Below are 20,898 nucleotides of genomic sequence, written 5' to 3' on the forward strand. Positions count from 1 at the left end.
ACCATATCTCCTAGTCGTTCATTCAACCTCATCCTTTCTATAATCATAAATTTAAAAGAATGCCCCTCCTCATATTTGAGCATATGTTTCGCTAGTGCGCTAGACTCATTACCTTTCCTACCACAGCACAGGTGATCCCTAATGCACTCACGTAGCCTCCTATTGGTTTTTCCAACATAAATGCTGGTGCAGCCCAGGCAATATAAACTAAATGTTGGCTATTGCAATCCCCATAGACCTTAAAACAAAAACTTTGACTACAGTCAGGGTGTTGAAATCTATTACTGTCATCAATATAGTCACAAAAATTGCACCTTCCACATTTCTAGGTACCATGTGCCTCCTCTTCATCCTGACTACAATATGTTCTATTTGGATTTCCTTCTTAGAGATTTTTTATTTTTATATTTTATTCTTATATTGAAATCTAGGTTGTGTACCCACTAACCACGTGCTATCTGGTCATCTAATTGTAATATAGACCAGTGCTTAGCGATGATGTTCATCACGGCTCTAACATCAATACTCAGTGTCTTAACATGACCTGCCACTGCAATTTCATTCCTGTTCATTGAGGAACAGTATGGTCTTGCCCTTGTACTTCTTGCTAAGTGTTCTAGATCTGTTCATACCATTGTAAATCCCCTACTCTGCAAATCAGATTTCAGATTTCCTAACCCATTCACAAATTCACGGTCAGCAACATTGAAGTCTGGACACTCTCATTGATTGTCCCATAACTACAATATGAAGTACATGTGCCGGGTGCATACTCATTATGTGTACATAGGACACCCTGTGACAATCCTTACAAAATGACCTAGTGGTAAAACTAAAATCTGATTGTCTATCAATCTGAACATCTAAATATCCTGTACCAAATCCCCTCAGGGGGTTATTATTGGTTTGTTGTATGTTTTTGTTTTCCTGCTTTGGAGCATGGCTGAAAGATTGTCTGTTACTGAGCTGGATTTTAATTTTTTTTTTTTTTAATTTTTAATTTAATTTAACATTTGTTTACCGGGAAAGTCTGACTTGGAACGAAGTCAGTTTTTAGCGTAGGCCTGAGGAGATGCATGTTTTTGTAAAGTGGGAGGAAACTGGAGCACCTGAAGGAAACCCACATAAATGTAGGTACGACATGCAGACTCCGCACATAAGGCACTCCAGCCGAGAATTGAACCAGAGAACCTCTTGTTGTGAGGTGACAACACAACCGCTGCACGACTGCACCATCTGGTTTTAATCCACCCTGCCCTGCTATGGGGAGGTGAAGTGATCTGTTACTTAAGTTTATTCGTATTGACAGTAACCCACTATTGGCGGGATTATGGAAATAATTGGTGTGTTTGAATTGTGGCATCATTTTTGGTGAAGGCAAGATGTTGCTTAACACTAGTTTCCTCCCAGCCTTGGTCACATACACTGAGAGCTCTGCTATGCGTCTCTTCATTTCTCTCTCTGGGTGGTGCATGCAATGGCATTCACTCCCACATGGGCAGTGGCCTGATCACATGTGTACTTTGGGTGGAGTTAAATAAGAGCCCTAGTAACATCATGGCTCTTAGTTAACAGTCCCTATAGTCTTGCTCAGCCTGATAAGTAGAATGTCTGTATATCTGACACTGGAGTCATTGATACCCAGAGCATTCTAATGGATGGTGGCAACATGCTGTGATAGCCTTAGAGGTTTAGCCATACAGCTTGTTTGTGGACAAAATGTATGCAGGTGTATGTATGGTGTGGGTATGTTCATAGGTAGGTAGGTACTCTATCGGCCCAAGGGCCTACGTATGACTGAGGTTTGGGTCTACTGTTGTCTGGCAAGCTTAGGAAGGCTTTTCTGTAGTACCTCAGCATGTGTGCACTTAATATTAATGTTGAATTGCAGTGGGGTGCTACTGTCTGTGTACTGTGCTGTTTGCTGACAACTGAGGTTCTTGAGAGATTCACATCCAGTTTGAATAAACAGTCACACCCCTTACAAATGGATTCTCTTTAAGTAACATTAGTGGATTGTCAGTGAACATGTACCCAGTCCATCATTGCTGTTTTTACGGTTTACTATCAAAATTTCGAACTGTACTCTGTTGACTGTACTATCGTCGAACACGGAAGTTCGAAAACGGTAATGTCGATGTCAAAAAAACAGTCTAGGAATGGGTTTTAACATGGGTCGAGGTAGGGGAGATGTTTGTAGTTTGGAATAATACTGAACACCTATCTCAACCCATGTTAAACCCATCCCTAGATTGTTTTTTTGACATCGACATTACAGTTTTCGAACTTCCGTGTTAGATGATAGTACAGTCGATGGAGTACGGTTCAAAATTTTGATAGTAAACCGTTTTTACACTGTCTGTCATAATAAGTCTGTATATTTTAAGCAGTAACATAGGTACATATACATCAATAGAAAACAAGCAATAATATTTTTGATTTTTTCAAGAATTATTTATATATTATTTTTTTTTTTAACAATTCTAATTCACTCCAGCATTTGCATAAATTCCTCAGTTCTTGCCTTCCCTTAAACCTCAGTGCTCCTCTTGCAGTTTTCTACATGTATCGTTCGCACAAATTCAGTTATGTATTTTATGCAGAGTAATCACTCACCAGTGTTCCATTTTCATAACATTTCCATGTCCGATTTAAGATTAACCTGAGACCGTTTCACTTGCTTGGATACATTTTTCCTGATTCCTTCATCTAACATTACTATTCTTTTATCTTCTTCAGTCTCACACCTCTTATTACAGTTAAGGGTGCACCGGACTTTAAGCTGTTAGTCCGTTTACATTATTCACCTAATAATTAGATTACCTTAGTCAAAGGTTTTTCATACAGTCCCTTCATATGAGTTGCTTCCTTTATTTAGAAGTGTGAATTCACTGAAGGTTTATGAGGTTGCTTTTGATATTGTTACCTAAATACTTTTTGGGTAAATGGATGTTTAATCAGACAACACAGTTTTCTCCTCAGTCTTTACTTGCATTGATCTGTGTAACACCAGTACATCACCCAGGACTCAGTATTGTTTGGGATGCTGCCCATGTGTAAAGATTTACTGAGCCGATCGCTACCCTAAAGAAGATAGTACAGCTATGAGGGCAGCCACCATAGCAGTATGCTTTCCAAGGATGACCTCATCTGTATATTAAAGACTTGCTTCCACTATTCCCTCAGTTATGAACAGCCAACTAGATTAATTGCTTTCTACTGGAGCTCTTCTGTATGAGAGAATGTGGGGCAGCAGTTTAGACAGCACTTCATAGCTGTTTTAGTGCCATATGCCTTTAAAAAATGGTACGTATGTATGCATGTAGTAAATTCTTACATTTTCAAGTCAAAACCCTTTTATCTGCCATAAGCAGTGCTCCTTTTATAACCTACTAGAGTGAAACTAACATCATCAATACAAGGCCAGCATGAGCAAAGCATTGACTACCACTAGAGGATGGGGGGTGCTGATGAAAACTTTGCCTGATCCCATGTTTTGCATAATAAGTAGCACATATGTAAAGTCGTATTGCACAACTAACTTTGTAGTATGACTGTAAAGACCAGATGTTCATCGTGTTTCACTGTTGCAGTCATTACAATTGGGTTATCCTGCTGACAGGCTACCCGCAGTTGGCCTGAATACCAAAGTCTAGGTCCGGCGTCGGTTGCTGTCGCCTCCTCCCTGACGTCAGTGCGCCAGGCGTAGAAAAGATGCAGCCAACACCATTTTCTTCAGTCTTTCTTGCCACGCGGTGCCCGAACCAAAAGCAGTTCACAAGTGCCGGTCGGCCGACTCCTGAGACTTTCGTGTTCGAATTACAGATCTGAAGTCTTCATTAAAAGCTAAGTACCCCATTGGGGAAACTTTTTTCTTGCTCCAGACCGATGTCAGAAAATGTTAATAATTGTATTTCTTGTGGGAAGCAAATACCTCATAAGGACTTTCATTCCTACTGTATTCCTTGCCTAGGCCCTGACCACGACGTTGCTAATTGTAGGTTCTGTGCTAGATTTAACCAACGCACTATTAAGCGTTGGCACAATTTTGCATTTCACTATTTTGGCAGAAGATTTAATTACAAAATGTCGTCGGATAGCCATCCGACTACCGCAATTCACAAGAAACGCAAGGAAAAAGAAAAGGGCAAGCATCCGAGGTCCAAAACTGATGACGAGGCTTCTTCTAAGCCGTTCGCCGGTTCTCAGTGAGGTGCTTTCGCAGCCCCTGGTGCCCGCTACTTTAGAGCCGCAGGCCGCTACCGACTCCCACGTGGATCAGAGTAGGCCGCTGGAAACTCAAGGTATTGGAACCTCGGAAACTATTCCCTCAGATGAGTCCAGAGCCGCTGAGCAGGCATCGGCTTCTGAGGGTGTTTTCAGGCCAACACAACTATATGTAAAAACTACTTCAGCTTCAAAAGCAAAGACTAAAGCACCTTTAAAGACAAAGAAACAAGTACAGCAGCCCCATGGACAGGCCTCCATGCCTAAAAAACAGATGCTCAAAATGGCCGAAAACTTAATTACTTTGATCAGGGGTTCCCATCCCCCTCCTGATGAGGCTTAGGCAAGAGACAGAATATGAATCTTCAGATCAGGTTTCCATTTCATCTGATTCCTCTTCTGATCAGGAATACTCTCTTCCTCCCTATGAGGAGTCTGATGCTGAAGAATCTATCCCTTCAGCCTCTCCTCCTGAGGATTATTCTTTTGGGGGAACTCTGCATACCATGAGGGAGCATTTTCACTGGGAGAGCCAAGATTATTCAGAATCTAAGAAAAGGCTCAGAGACTTCCTTTTACTGCCTCAGCACAGGCCCCTTGCTATTCCTCCTGTGTTAGACATTGTAGATGATGTTTTTTCAGAGTCCAGTCTGTCTCCTGATTCCTTTCCTCCAGCTCCTGTTAAACCAGACAGATACTACAGGATTCCTGATTCACATAAAGTTATTTTTAAAAACCCTGCTACTGACCCAGAAACTATCTCTCAGGGTCCCAAAGGGGTCAAGGCTTCCACTGCAAAAAACCCTACCCCGTCTGACAGGGATTCCAGGGCACTGGACAGGTGGGAAAAAAGATTTACACTTCTGCTACCTTGGCTATAAGGGCTTTAAATTGTCAGTTTCATATGCTTAAATATCAGCAATATATTATGTCACTGCTTAAACAGAAAATGTTGATAAATTCTGAATGTGCAGAAAACAAAGAAATGCAGGATTTATTGCATGTAGCTGAACAAGTTGGAAAGCATACTTTGCAATGTGGTTTTGATTCTCTGGAGGCCTCCTGCAGGGCCGCTGTTACGGGTTCTGTCATCAGGAGGCATGCTTGGTTAAAGGAACAGAATCTGCCTGATCATGTTAAAGCAAAATTATTAGATGCTCCATTACAGCATGATACCTTGTTTGGTGTTGAAGAAAATGGAGGACAAAGCAAAATCTATGCAAACAGTCAAGGATTTCTTACAGGTACAGCCTCCAAGATTTAGCAGACACAGGCCTACAAAGAATTGGTCCTTTCCAGTGTCAGACAAGCCACAAAGGGACAGATACAGATGCCCTAGAGGCAGGACCCAGCTCTAAGGCACATACAGGTCTAAACAATGGGGTGCTTCTACCTTCAAAAGCAGAGAAGACAAATCACAGCCATACAGGATATCACAGCCATACAGGAAACAGTACCAATGACTTCCCCCTGCCTGGTCCTTTCCAGTGTCAGACAAGCCACAAAGGGACAGATACAGATGCCCTAGAGGCAGGACCCAGCTCTAAGGCACATACAGGTCTAAACAATGGGGTGCTTCTACCTCCAAAAGCAGAGAAGACAAATCACAGCCATACAGGATATCACAGCCATACAGGAAACAGTACCAATGACTTCCCCCTGCCTGCGCCAAGCACTTATCTTCTGGCAGCACCTTTGGGGGGAAAACTAGCACTTTTTCATCAAAATTGGCACATAATAACCCAGGACAAATGGGTCTTGAACATAGTGTCACAAGGCTGCAAGTTTCACTTTCATACCCTGCCAAGGGCACACGGTTTGCCAGACCTGCCAAAAAATCAATGGGCAGAGGCACAAAAGCAAATGTCATCCCTCATGGACATGAGGGCCATCCAGCAAGTACCAGAGCAAGAACATGGACAAGGATTTTACTCAAGACTGTTCTTGGTGCCCAGAAAGGACAAAGCCTGGAGACCAATACTGGACCTATCTGTTGTAAACACATTTCTGGATATTCCAAAATTCAAAATGTTGACTCTGCAGCAGCTTTTGCCCATGCTGGGCAAGAAGACTTGGCTTGTGACTTTAGACCTAAAAGATGCATACCTGCATGTCCCACTCAGACAGTCATGCAGAAGATACCTCAGATTCATAGCTGGCTCAATGCACTACCAATTCTCTGCACTGCCCTTTGGCTTATCTACTGCGCCCAGGGTCTTCACAAAATGCCTGGCTCCAGTAATTGCATTTTGCAGGCAAAGAGAAATACAACTATATCCTTACTTGGACGACTGCCTCATTCAAGCAGAGAACAAAGACATTCTATTACAGCATCTGGCGTTTGTAAAAAGATTACTAGCATGCCTAGGGTACACGGTAAACGAAAAGAAATCAAAACTTGTACCCTCTCAAGAGATAATATTCCTGGGTGCAAGCTTAAATACAACTGCCCAGATGGCTTATCTCACGCCAGACAAACAAAGGGAACTGACTACTTATTTCAAACTGTTGGCAACAAAGGCCCAGTTATCTGCAAGAAAAATTCTGCAGGCTTTGGGCTTCATGGCATCCTGCATTCTGCTAATTCCATATGCAAGACTGCATATGAGGAAACTTCAATGGTATCTAAAAAGTATTTGGACTCAACATTGTCACAGCCTGGAAACAATAATTACCCTCATTCCCTGGCTGCAACAGGAGTTTTGATGGTCGGCAAGGGCCTGTCACCATAACAAGGAACAGCCATTCACTTTACCCACAGCCAGGCAAACATTAACAACAAATGCATCAGATTATGCCTGGGGGGCCCACATGGCAGGAAGATGTATTCAGGGCACATGGTCCGCAAGCCAAATGCATCTACATATCAATCAAAAAGAGATGATAGCTGTTCAGAATGCCCTGACAGCCTTCAAGGACCAACTTCATCCGGGACAACTACTGATAAAAACGGAATATACCACAGTCATGTGGTACATAAACAAGCAGGGAGGCACTCATTCCTATCCCCTTTGCAGGCTAGCCATGACTTTGTGGGACACAGCATTGACTTACCAAGTACATCTGCAGCACAATTCCTGTCAGGAAAGATAAATACTCTGACAGACGAACTAAGCAGAAACCTCATGGATCCCCACAAGTGGAAATTGGATCCGCAAATATTCAGCATAATAACAAGGAAATGGGGATGCCCGGACATAGATCTATTTGCCTCCCCTCACAACTACCAACTACAGAGATTCTGCACAAGGACTTATCACAAGCAAGCATGGAAAGTGGATGCTCTATCTTTCAGCTGGAAAAACTTAACAGTGTATGCCTTTCCTCCACTGCCCCTCTTGCCCAAGGTAACAAGAGAAGCCAAAAATGATACTGATTGCCCCAGACTGGCCCCACCAGCACTGGTACCCAATCCTAAGGAACCTGTCTCAATGCCCAGTCTGGACATTACCTCAAATTCCTCACTTACTGTCCTAACAAAACAGCCAGATCCTACACAGCCAACTCAAGACCTTAAATCTGGCAGCATGGTGGATAATTTAGTCATTCAAAACACCCCTGTTTCTAAAGCGGTGATGGATGTTATTTTGGAGGCCAGGAGGCCTAGTACCAGAAAATCTTATGCTGAAAAATGGAAGAGATTCTGTGCTTTGAACCAGGCACAAGGAATTAACACGATTGTACCAAATATTCCTCAGATTTTGCAACACTTAACTGAGATGCTGGACAAAGGCCTATTTCATCAGTTAAGATTCATGCCTCTACCATTTCGGCTCATTAAAATATAGAGCCACCAGTTTTTTCTCATCCTTTACTAAGGAAGTACCTCAGAAGCGCCAGAAACTTAAGGCCTCCAAGAAGATCACCAATACCTGCGTGGGACCTCAATTATGTCTTGGAAAATCTCACCCTGCCCCCTTTTGAACCAGCTGCTACAGCGGATATAAAATTTTTATCTTGGAAAACAGCTCTGCTCCTCGCAATAACCTCTGCAAGACGAGTCTCAGAGCTACAGGCATTCATGGCTGTGGAACCTTTTTATCATTTTCCATCCAGATAGGTTTTCTCTGAGGACAAACCCGACATTTATGCCTAAGGTAGTGTCCAGTGTGGCCCTTAACCAAACTATTCACTTACCTACCTTTTATCCAAACCCACAGAATAAGGGTGAGAAACTTCTGCATTCTTTGGACATACACAGACAGCTGTGCTTCTACCTGGACAGAACCAAAGCTTTCAGAAAGACTGAGCAATTACTAGCGGCATATGCTGCAGGATTACAAGGAAAGGCCATCTCAAAGCAGACTATTTCAAAGTGGATAGGCCACTGCATTCGTTTCTGCTATTCACAACATGGCAAATCAATGCCTAAGGCCATTAGGCCACATTCAATCAGAGCAGCAGCCACTTCAGCAGCCTTCTTTAGAGGAGTACCAACCAAAGACATTTTAGAGGCTGCAACTTGGAGCTTAGTGCACGCTTTTACAAAGCACTATCACTTACCACTCTACTCTAAATCCAGGGCAGGCTTTGCCACTGCAGATGTTCATCGTGCATACAGCTGCAGTCATAACAGATGGGTTCTCCTGCCGTCAGGCGGGTCCTCGGTCGGCCGAATTCCAAAGTCTAGGTCCGGCGTCGGTTGTCGTCACCTCTTCCCTGACGTCAGTGCGACAGGGGTATAAAAGTACCAGCCGACGCCATTTTCTACAGTCTTTCTTGCCGTGCGGTGTCCGAAGCAGAAGCAGTTCGCAAGTGCCGGTTGGCCAGCTCCTGAGATTACGAATATTTTGCAACCGAAGTCTTCTTGAAAGCTAAGTACCCCGTTGGGGAAACTTTTCTTGCCTCAGACCGATGTCAGACAAAGTTAATAATTGCATTTCATGTGGGAAGCAAATACCACATAAGGATTTTCATTCCCTCTGCATTCCTTGCCTAGGCCCAGACCACGACGTCTCGGCCTGTCGTTTTTGTGCTACATTCAACAGACGCACCATTAAGCGTCGGGCGGAGTTCGCCCAACACTATTTTGGCAAAAAATTTAATTACATTATGTCGTCGGATACTCCGACTCCAGTTTTGAGTAAAAAAACGCAAAGATAAGAACCGACATACGAGGTCCGCGGCTTCTACTGACACCACGCCAAAGCCGACTACAGGTGGTCCGGTTCTCAGTGAGGTGCCTACGCAGCCCCTGACTACCGACGACACTTCATTGGCGGTGTCTACTGTACCCGAGGTCGCAGGCGCTTCAGCCCACACCCCGACTACCGATACCGAAGCCACTCTTGGCGGTGAAACTTTAGACAGGTCTGCCACCTCTCAAGGTGTCTTCAGGCCTTCCTCTTTTTCCATCAAGGCTTTCACTAAGTCTAAAGCAGCCATGCATACTAAGAGACAAGCTCCACAGGGCCCTTCTCAAGGCCCCATGCCTAAAAAGCAGTTGCTTAAAATGGCTGAGGATTTGATTACTCTTATCAGGGGTTCTCAACCCCCCCCTCCCCCCCGGACAAAAGGCCCAGAGTGGAGGAAGAATCCCCCTCCTCGGACCAGGCCTCCATTATTTCAGAGCATTCTGATGACCAGGAACATTCATACTCCCCTTTTGAAGATTCTGATGCAGAGGAGTCCATTCCCTCTGTCTCCCCCCCCTGAGGATTACTCTTTTGGGGGAAACCTTGCATACCTTGAGGGAACACTTCCACTGGGAAGGCCAAGAGTACTCAGACTCCAAGAAAAGGCTTAGGGATTTTCTCTTGCTCCCTCAGCACAGGCCTCTGGCTATACCTCCTGTGTTAGACATTCTAGATGATGTGTATTCGGAGGCCTGCCTTAACCCAGACTCTTTACCTCCAGCCCCAGTCAAGCCTGACAGGTATTACCTGACTCACACCAATTCCTATACAAAAGCCATGCGGCTGACCCAGAAACTATCTCACAGGGCCCCAAGGGAATTAAGGCCTCCACTGCTAAAAATCCATTACATTCAGAGAGAGATTCCAGAGCTTTAGAAAGGTGGGGGAAAAAGGTATACACCTCGGCCACCTTAACCATGAGGGCATTAAACTGCCAGTTCCATATGTTAAAGTACCAACAGTTTCTGTTATCACAGTTGAGGGGCAAAATGTCACAACCTGAACAACCAGACTTGAAGGAGTTGCAGGATTTGATGCATAGTGCAGAACAAGTGGGTAAACATACCTTGCAATGTGGTTTTGATGCTTTAGAGGCCTCATGTAGAGCTGCTGTTACAGGATCAGCCATACGTAGACATGCTTGGCTCAAAGAGCAAACCTTACCAGATCATGTCAAAGCTAAATTACTAGATGCCCCTCTGCAAAAAGATGTATTATTTGGTGTTAAAGCTGAGGAGGTATTAAAGAAAATGGAGGAAAAGGCTAAATCAATGCAAACAGTGAAAGATTTTTTACAGGTGCAACCTCCACGTTTCAGTAGAAATTGGCCTTCCAAAAATTGGTCCTTTCCAGCCATGGACAGACCCCAAAGAGGTAGATACAGGTGCCCGAGGGGCAGAGGGCAATCTCAAGGATCGTTTAGAGGCAGACAATGGCAAGCTCCTACACAAAGAGGTGGTGAGGACAGTTCACAGCCATTCAGAAAGCAGACCCAATGACTTTCCCCTTTGCATGCCAAGCAAGGCTCAAATGGCAGCACCTTTAGGTGGAAAACTAGCATTATTTTCGAAAAATTGGCATATTGTCACAAAAGACAAATGGATCCTGGACATTATAAACAAAGGCTACAGATTCCATTTTCACACCCTTCCAAAAATGAGAGGCATGCCAAACCTGCCACACAATCAAAGGGCAGAGGCACAAAAACAAATTTCAGATCTCATGGACATGAAAGCTATTCAAGAGGTACCTACACAAGAACAAGGTCAAGGTTTTTACTCCAGACTATTCCTGGTACCAAGGAAGGGAAAAGTTTGGAGACCTATTTTGGACCTATCCATCCTAAACACATTTTTACTCGTGCCAAAATTCAAGATGCTCACATTACAGCAGCTTCTTCCCATGCTGGGCAAGGAGTCTTGGCTGGTAACATTGGACCTCAAGGAGGCATACCTGCATGTCCCAATTAGACAAGATTGCAGAAGATACCTCAGATTTCTTGCAGGTTCAACCCATTATCAATTCTCTGCATTGCCCTTTGGCTTATCTACTACGCCCAGAGTATTCACGAAATGCCTGGCATCAGTAATTGCCTACTGCAGACTTCAAGGGATACAAATATACCCATATTTGGACGACTGCCTGATCCAAGCGGACAGCAAGCACATACTTCTGAAACATCTGGCTTTTGTAATAATGTTGTTGAATTCTCTGGGATACACAGTCAACAAATAGAAATCAAGGCTAATACCCTCTCAGACAATAATTTTCCTGGGTGCCAACTTGGACACAAACACCCAGATGGCCTACCTCACGCCAGAGAAACAGGGGCAACTAATTCAATACTTCAGAAAACTAGCAAATTTCACCAGGCTGACTGCAAGGAAAATCCTGCAGGCTCTGGGACTCATGGCATCGTGCATCCTACTAATCCCATGTGCAAAGCTGCATATGAAGAAACTTCAATGGTACCTGAAAAACCTATGGTCTCAACACAGCCACAGTTTGGAAACAATAATACCACTGATTCCATGTCTTCAAAAGGAATTTCTGTGGTGGGCTCAAGCATGCCAAAGAAACACAGGTCTCCCATTCTGCAAGCCTCAAGCAAATCAAGTCATCACAACAGACGCCTCGGACTACGCCTGGGGGGCGCACATGACAAATCGGTGCATTCAGGGCAAATGGTCCCAAAAAGAAAAGCACCTACACATCAATCAAAAATAAATGCTAGCAGTAATAAATGCTATTATAGCTTTCAAAAACCTTCTGCATCCAGGTCAACTTTTGATAAGGACAGACAACACCACAGTAATGTGGTACATAAACAAACAGGGAGGAACCCATTCATACCCCCTATGCAGGCTGGCCATGTCTCTTTGGAACATGGCTCTGGAATTACAAATCGAACTTCAAGCACAGTACTTGCCAGGCAAGGAAAACACGCTGGCAGACAACCTAAGCAGAAATATGACAGATCCACACGAATGGAAGTTGCATCCTCAAGTTTTTACAGAGATAATTTAAGCATGGGGAAAACCAGACATAGATCTCTTTGCCTCCCACAAAAATCACCAATTGGCAAAATTCTGCTCAAGGACCTTTCATCCACAGGCCTGGAGAGTGGACGCACTCTCTTTCAGTTGGACAACAATGACAGTTTATGCCTTTCCACCCCTTCCTCTGCTGCCCAAAGTTCTATTAAAAACCAGAGCAGACAGACCAAAGATGATTCTCATTGCTCCAGACTGGCCAAGACAACACTGGTACCCACTCCTGAGTAGCCTGACGCATTCCCCACCATGGATCCTACCTCTAATGCCTCTTCTTCTGACTCAGCACAGCTTCAAAACTCTTCACAGTCAGCTGAAAACACTCAATCTGGCCGCATGGAAGATTCCTTAACTTCACAACAGACCCTATTCTCCAAGGAGGTGCAGGATGTCATTTTGGAGGCCAGAAGGCCTTCTACTAGAAAAGCTTACTCAGCAAAATGGAAACGGTTTTGTGCCTGGAATGAGAAAAAGGGCCAGAATCCTGGAATACTGAATTTACCTCAAATATTACAGTATCTAGCTGAGATGCTAAGCAGTGGACTTTCATTCTTCTCCATCAAAATCCATGCCTCAGCCATTTCTGCAGAATATAACACTGATCCTCCTTTATTCTCTCACCCCCTGTTAAAACAGTTCCTCAGAGGGGCTAAGAATATAAAACCCCCAAGGAAACAACCAGTACCTGCTTGGGACCTCAATTTCATTCTAGAAAAACTGACCTTGCCTCCTTTTGAGCCAGCTGCCTCAACAGAACTGCAATATTTGTCCTGGAAAACAGCCTTCCTTCTGGCTATCACCTCAGCTCGCAGGATTTCGGAACTACAAGCCCTCATGGCTGTGCAGCCTTTCATCATTTTCCATCAGGACAGAGTTTCCTTATGAACCAATCCGTCCTTTATGCCAAAGGTGGTATCCAGGGTAGCTTTGAATCAGGCTATCCACTTACCTACCTTTTACCCTAACCCTCAAAACAAAGGGGAGAGACTACTAAATTCCTTGGACATCCACAGACAGCTGCGTTATTATTTGGACAGAACAAAGCTTTTCAGAAAATCAGAGCAACTCTTTGTGTCCTATGCTACAGGAGCTCAAGGGAAGCCAATTTCCAAACAGACAATCTCAAAATGGATAGCCCACTGCATATGCTTTTGTTACTCTTTTCATGGTAAAACTGTACCTGCAGGCATCAGATCTCACTCCACAAGGGCCACAGCTACCTCTGCAGCTTTCCTCAGAGGGGTTCCTACCAAAGATATTTTGGAAGCAGCCACTTGAGTTCTGTGCATACCTTCTCCAAGCACTATCATCTACCATTATACTCCAAAACTAGAGCAGGCTTTACCACTGCAGTCTTGCAGGGCATCCTGGCTCCTCCTAGTTCCACCTAGTGCCTACCACCCCTTTTTTTAGCTTTGGGATTCTACCCATCTGTTATGACTGCAGCTGTATGCACGATGAACATAGTACAGTTTTGTACCTACCATAAATGTAGATGTTCAAGTGCTTATACAGCTGCAGTCCAGGTTTCCCTCCCTCCTTCCCCTCTTGGGACAGGCCTATTGGCTAACACCTCCTCATACAACCTGATTGGGGTATTCATTTATGGTGTATTTGCTTGCAACTCCTGTTTTTTGATTATATTGCATTACATTATTACATACATTTATGTATTGCCTTCCTTCTGGGGGCACCTGACATCTGGGGCAAGAAAAACTGAAGAAAATGGCGTTGGCTGGTTCTTTTATACCCCTGTCGCACTGACGTCAAGGAAGAGGCGACGACAACCGACGCCGGACCTAGACTTTGGAATTCGGCCGACCGAGGACCCGCCTGACGGCAGGAGAACCCATCTGTTATGACTGCACTCGAACATCTACATTTATGGTAGGTACAAAACTGTACTTTCTGCAGGGCCTCATAGCAGCTCCTAATCCTATTTAGCTCCAGACTCCCAACCTTAACTTTGGGATTCAACCCAATTGTAATGACTGCAACAGTGAAACACGATGAACATAGTACAGTTGTGTACCTACCATAAATGTAGATGTTTTGAGTGTATTCACTGTTGCAGTCCAGGTTACCCACCCACCATCCCCCTTCTCTTTGCTGGGACTTATCTGTACTTCTCTATTCTATACAACCTGTGTGGTGTATTTGCTGGTGGAGGAAAGAATAATTTACTTTGTTGCATGTATGCTTTATTGACATATCTTTAGCCTACCCTTTTGGGAGCACCCGACATCTGGGGCAAGAAAAACTGAAGAAAATGGCGTCTGCTGCATCTTTTATACCCCTGGCTCACTGACGTCAGGGCGGAGGTGACAGCAACCGACGCCGGACCTAGACTTTGGAATTCAGGCCGACTGAGGGTAGCCTGCCAGCAGGATAACCCAATTGTAATGACTGCAACAGTGAATACACTCGAACATCTACATTTATGGTAGGTACACAACTGTACTTTTCCTGAAGCAGATAAAGTGTACGTCTTGCCTTCAGGGGAACCTCAAGATGAATTTCATGTAGTGATACTTCAGCTGTGACCCATGGAATTTCATTATAATAATAGTGTGCAGGTGAGCTTTAACCCCTAAATAGGGAGGTACCTGGAGCAAACATCCTTCATGAAATAGAAAATCCATTTTGATTTTTTTGCCAGTTTTAATTTCTGCATATTTTTATCAGTAGTGTGGACTGTAATTTTATGTTTAAAGAGTCAGTCTTTGAAGTGTTGGATATCATTGACTTTCCAAAGATCAGTTTATGTTGAATGCGTCACATATCTTAGCACTTTTACGGTCATGCTGTCTAACCTTAAAAGGGAACAAACATGGTACAAATTATATCTGGCATTTACAGATAAGTAGCAGTGAACCGACTTTAGAATTTCAAGCTTAAACATTCTGTAAAACCAAAGTGTGTTTTGACTTAGTCTGTTCATTTTATTCTTAGAAATATCTAGTGAACATACATGGTCTTTCTTCGTGCAGAGATTTCTGAATAAGCATTCTAGCTGCATCACTGCCTGTCATAATGGCTGTTTTGTAAATATTTATCCTCCCCTGCACAACACAGATACATGCACCAGTACTGTTCAGTAACTTGCTTCTTGGTTTTCTGCTATAACCCCCATTCATCTGTTTCCTTTGTTTCAACAGTGCAAGTGACCTTAGTGTACCCAGAATTCTTTTCGCTGGTGGTATGGCTGGAATTTTCAACTGGGCTGTGGCAATTCCTCCTGACGTTTTGAAATCCAGGTTTCAGACAGGTATGTGAAAAACTGTCAAATTGATGTTTTAGAATTTGATTGGAGTGGGAAGAATAAAAGGAAATACTTTTTGTAGCCAATGAATACACAACTTGCTCTTTCTTAGCCTTCTCTCCATCGATTTTGCTGCAAGTGTGTGCTTATTATTGTGTGTACCTGCCTGTGAACTTAAACCTCTGTTGATTTCAGATCAACAGACCTATTCATTGTTAAACCCTATTGCAGCCATCAGTTTGATTAAAAAATGCCAGCTGTACATTGTTCTGTCATTATCAGGAATCTGCCATCATTGGTGATGTGGAAGGAATGTCTGTAAAAGGGAAAGGTGGACCCTCTAAACCTCTGGTTTCTGCTGCTATCCTCAGAGCTGAGCTCATGTACATATTACTTGGTTTCATCAAGTGGTGAAAGTCATTTTCTTGTTTAACCTTTGTTGAGTTACTCATCATCCGTGCATCGATTGCTTGGTGTTTTTTTTTTTCTGATCACACATAAGTAGAGAAAAGGAGAAAATTCCTTAACCCTACTGTCCACTGATCTTACACAGACATTCATTCACATGCACATTTTAGTGATGGTGATTTAGTTCTGTTGTAATGGCTTGCAACATTTATTATTTTGTCTATTATATATATGTCTTGACATAAAAGGAGATGTGCATGTTTGTCATGAACTAAATCTTATGGCACTTGCAGTAGGTATGCTATGAAATTATATTAAAATTAACAGTTTTAAAAACCACAACATGGACTTTTGTCATCATTTGTTCATTAAATACTACTATAGTTTCAACTCTTTTCACACAGATTGTACCAGTAGAATATGCCTTTTCTAACTGGGTACACTTACTTTGAATGTAGATGTTCATCGTGTTTCACTGTTGCAGTCATGACTGTAGGGTTCTCCCCTGCCAGCAGGCAGTCCTCGGTCGGCCAGAATCCCAAAGTCTGGGTCCGGCGTCGGCTGTTCAACCATGCTCCCTGACGTCAGAGCGCCAGGAGTATAAAGCTGACAGCCGACGCCATCTTCTCCAGTCTTTCTTGCTGTGCGGTGATAACAGTTCACAAGTGCCGGTCGGCTGACTCCTGACGATTTTTTCTGATAAACTTCAGTCTGAAGACTTTCTTCTCCACTCAAAGCTAAGTACCCCGTTGGGGAAACTTTTTCTTGCTCCAGTCTGATGTCAGAAAAAGTTAATAATTGTATTTCATGTGGGAAGCAAATACCTCATAAGGATTTTCATTCTTACTGTATTTCTTGCTTAGGCCCTGACCACGACGTAGCTAGTTGTCGGTTTTGTGCTAGATTCAATCAATGTACAATTAAACGAAGGTACGATTTTGCTTTTCATTACTTCGGTAGGCGCTTTAACTACAAAATGTCGTCGGATACGGTTCCGGCTACCGGAGTTCACAAACGTCGCAAGGATAAAGACAGGCCTCCGAGGTCCAAATCTGATGATAGCGCACAAGCGGAGCCAGCTTCAGGTTTGGCCGTCGTCAGTGAGGTGCTTTTGCAGCCCCTGTCGTCGGCCATTTCAGAACCGATGGCCGAAACGGACTCTCATGAGGAGCCAACCAGGCCTTTAAGTATTTCTATTGCAGGACCTTCGGACAATGCTCCTTCGGATGGGTCCAGAGCCGCTGTGCAGGTACCGGCTTCCGAAGGGGTTTTCAGGCCTACTCAGCTTCTAATAAAGGCAAAGCCAAAGACAAAGGCAAAGACTCCTTCTAAATCAAAGACTGCAACACAGGCCTCTTCTGAACCGGCTCCCAAGTCACAGAAACAGTTACTCAAGATGGCGGAGGATTTACTTACTATGATTAGGGGTTTTCATCCCCCTCCAGATAAAAGGCCAAGGCAGGATGTTTACTATGATTCCTCTGACCAGGCTTCTGTTTCTTCAGTTTCTTCTTCTGACCAGGAATATTCTTTCCCTCCTTATGAGGATTCTGATGCTGAGGAATCCATTCCTTCAGCTTCTCCCCCTGAGGATTTTTCTTTTGGAGAAACTTTACATGAAATGAGGGAACATTTCCACTGGGAAGGACAGGAGTATTCGGAATCTAAGAAAAGATTAAGGGATTTTCTTCTTCTCCCCCAACATAGACCCCTGGCTATTCCTCCTGTTTTGGATATTATGGATGATGCTTTTTCGGAGGCTAACTTAACCCCTGACTCTTTTCCTCCTGCTCCTGTTAAGCCTGATAGATATTACAGGGTTCCTGATTCCCACCAGTTTTTATACAAGAACCCTTCTGCTGACCGTGAAACCATTTCTCAGGATCCTAAGGGAGTTAAGGCCGCTTCTGCCAAAAATCCCATTCCCACTGAAAAGGATTCTAAATCTTTGGAAAGATGGGGCAAAAAAGTGTACACTTCTGCTACTTTGTCCATTAGGGCTTTAAACTGTCAGTTTCATATGCTGAAATACCAGCAATTCCTCTTGTCTGTTTTAAAACAAAAGCTTATTTCATTTCTGCCTGTGCAGATGATAAGGAATTACATGACTTATTGCATGCAACTGAACAAGTTGGGAAGCATGGTTTACACTGTGGATTTGATGCCTTGGCGGCTTCTTGTAGGGCTGCTGCCTCCGGCACAGTCATTAGAAGGCATGCATGGTTAAAGGAACAAAATTTGCCAGAACAAGTAAAAGCTAAATTATTGGATGCTCCTGTTCAGCATAATGTTTTGTTTGGATCAAAAGCTGAAGAGGTGATTAAAAAGATGGAGGATAAGGCGAAATCCATGCAAACAGTTAAAGATTTCTTACAAGTACAGCCACCAAGATTTAGCAGGAATTGGCCTTCTAAAAATTGGTCCTTTCCCACTTCAGACAGGCCTCAGAGGGGTCCAGAGGAAGGCCTCAAACACAAGCTTCTTATAGACCAAGACAGTGGACTGCTTCCACCCCTAGGGGAGGAGAGGACAGGTCACAAACTCATAGGAAACAAACTCAGTGACTCCCTCTGTTGGGCTGTAGGAACGTCTTGCCTGGAAGCCCCTCTCAGAGGAAAACTCTCTCTTTTTTATCAAAATTGGACTCATATAACCCAAGTCAAGTGGGTTCTGGATGTGGTTTTAAGAGGTTACAAATTCCATTTTCATACCCTGCCAAGGCCAAGCGGATGGCCAGACCTTCCAAAACATCAATGGACAGAGGCCTTAAACCAGGTGGAAGCTCTTTCGGCCATGAAAGCCATAGAACCGGTTCCACTTTCAGAGATGGGACAGGGTTTTTACTCAAGGATCTTTCTAGTCCCCAGGAAGCAAAACTCATGGAGACCCATTCTGGATCTGTCAGTCTTGAACACCTTTCTAGAGATTCCAAAATTCAAGATGCTTACTCTACAGCAGCTACTTCCATTGCTGTCCAAAGATGCATGGATGGTGACTTTGGATTTAAAGGAGGCATATTTACACATTCCTATCAGGCAGGAACGCAGAAAATACCTCAGGTTCAAGGCCGGATCGAGGCACTTTCAATTCTCTGCGCTGCCCTTTGGATTGTCTACTGCGCCCAGGGTCTTCACCAAATGCCTGGCTCCAGTAGTAGCTTACTGCAGACTCAAGGGAATTCAAATTTACCCTTATCTGGACGATTGTCTAATTCAAGCAGACAGCAAGGATGTCTTACTCCAGCATGTAGAATTTGTACAGAACCTCCTCAAGTTCCTGGGATTCTCTGTAAACATAAAAAAGTCAGATTTGACACCCTCACAACAGATAACTTTTCTGGGTGCTCTTCTAAACACCACAACCCAGATGACATTTCTGACATCCGAAAAACAATTACAGCTGGCTTCAACTTTCAAGACCTTGGCAACGTTAACTCCGCTATCTGCAAGGAGATTCCTGCAGGCTTTGGGTTACATGGCCTCCTGCATCCTTCTCGTACCATATGCAAGACTACACATGAGGAAAATACAGTGGTACCTAAAAAGTGTATGGTCTCAGCATTGCCACAGTTTAGACATACTGATCTCCGTCCGTCCTGCCTTGCCTTCAAAAGGAATTTCTTTGGTGGTCCAGGGCATGTACTCTAAACCAAGGGAAACCCCTTCTGTCTGCCTCCGGCCACTCAGATTCTAACCACGGACGCCTCTGATTATGCTTGGGGAGCCCATTTTCAGGGAAACTGTCTGCAGGGTTTTTGGACAAAGGATCAGAAGCACCTGCATATCAATCTAAAGGAAATGTTAGCCGTTCAGAAAGTTCTAATGGCCTTCAGGAATCTTCTACAACCAGGACAACTACTAATACGGACAGACAACACCACAGTTATGTGGTACATAAACAAGCAAGGGGGTTCTCATTCCTACCCCCTTTGCAGACTAGCCATGGATCTATGGAACACAGCTCTAGCTTGCAATCTGGACCCTCAAGCTCAGTTTCTACCAGGGAAGCAAAACTTCCTGGCAGACAGTCTGAACAGAAACCTTTCGGATCCACATGAGTGGATGCTGGACACCAGAATATTCAGGATGATAACAGCAGTCTGGGGATGTCCTCACATAGACCTCTTTGCATCCCATCTCAATCATCAACTACAGAATTTTTGCACCAGGACTTTCCACAAAGAAGCTTGGAAAGTGAATGCCGTATCATTCAGTTGGAGGAACCTCTCGGGATATGCTTTTCCACCTCTTCCTCTTCTTCCACGGGTATTATTAAAGATAAAACAGGACAGGCCCAAGATGATGATCTTGCTGGCCCCAAATTGGCCTCGACAGTTTTGGTACCGAACTCTAAAAAAAACCTATGTCTGGAGCCCCCTTGGATTTTACCTCAGTCTCCGAACCTTCTGTCCCAACATCAGGGTCAGGTTCTACACTCTCATGTCAGAACTCTCAGCCTGGCGGCCTGGTTAATCCAGGGCCTTTGATTTCTTCTTTCCTACCCAAGCAGGTTATGGATGTCATTTTAGAAGCCAGACGTCCTAGTACTAGAAAATCTTATGCAGGAAAATGGAAAAGATTTTGTTCCTGGATGCAGGCTCAGGATTCTGATCCTCTTCCTCCGAACATTCCTTTAATTTTACTTTACTTGACAGATCTCTTACATAAGGGTCTCTCTTTCTCTTCCATTAAGATACATGACTCTGCTATTTCTGCTCATTATAATACGGACCCTCCAATCTTTTCCAACCAGCTCATGAGACAGTTTCTCAGAGGAGCTAAGAACTTAAGACCTCCTAGATCTCCTCCCATTC

General features: G+C 43.8%; 1 protein-coding gene across 1 annotated transcript in view; it reads left to right on the plus strand.

Annotated features, from left to right (window-relative positions):
• The window catches only part of SLC25A20 (solute carrier family 25 member 20), a 377,462-nt gene that overhangs the window by 312,985 nt on the left and 43,579 nt on the right, over positions 1–20,898 (plus strand). Inside the window, exon 7 of the mRNA XM_044078760.1 lies at positions 15,574–15,683. Coding sequence (XP_043934695.1) covers positions 15,574–15,683 — 110 coding nt within the window. The remainder of the gene's footprint in view (positions 1–15,573; positions 15,684–20,898) is intronic.

The sequence above is a fragment of the Protopterus annectens genome, chromosome 7.part1 (assembly GCF_019279795.1).
Source record: "Protopterus annectens isolate FY-2018-M chromosome 7.part1, PAN1.0, whole genome shotgun sequence".
NCBI lineage: Eukaryota > Metazoa > Chordata > Ceratodontiformes > Protopteridae > Protopterus > Protopterus annectens.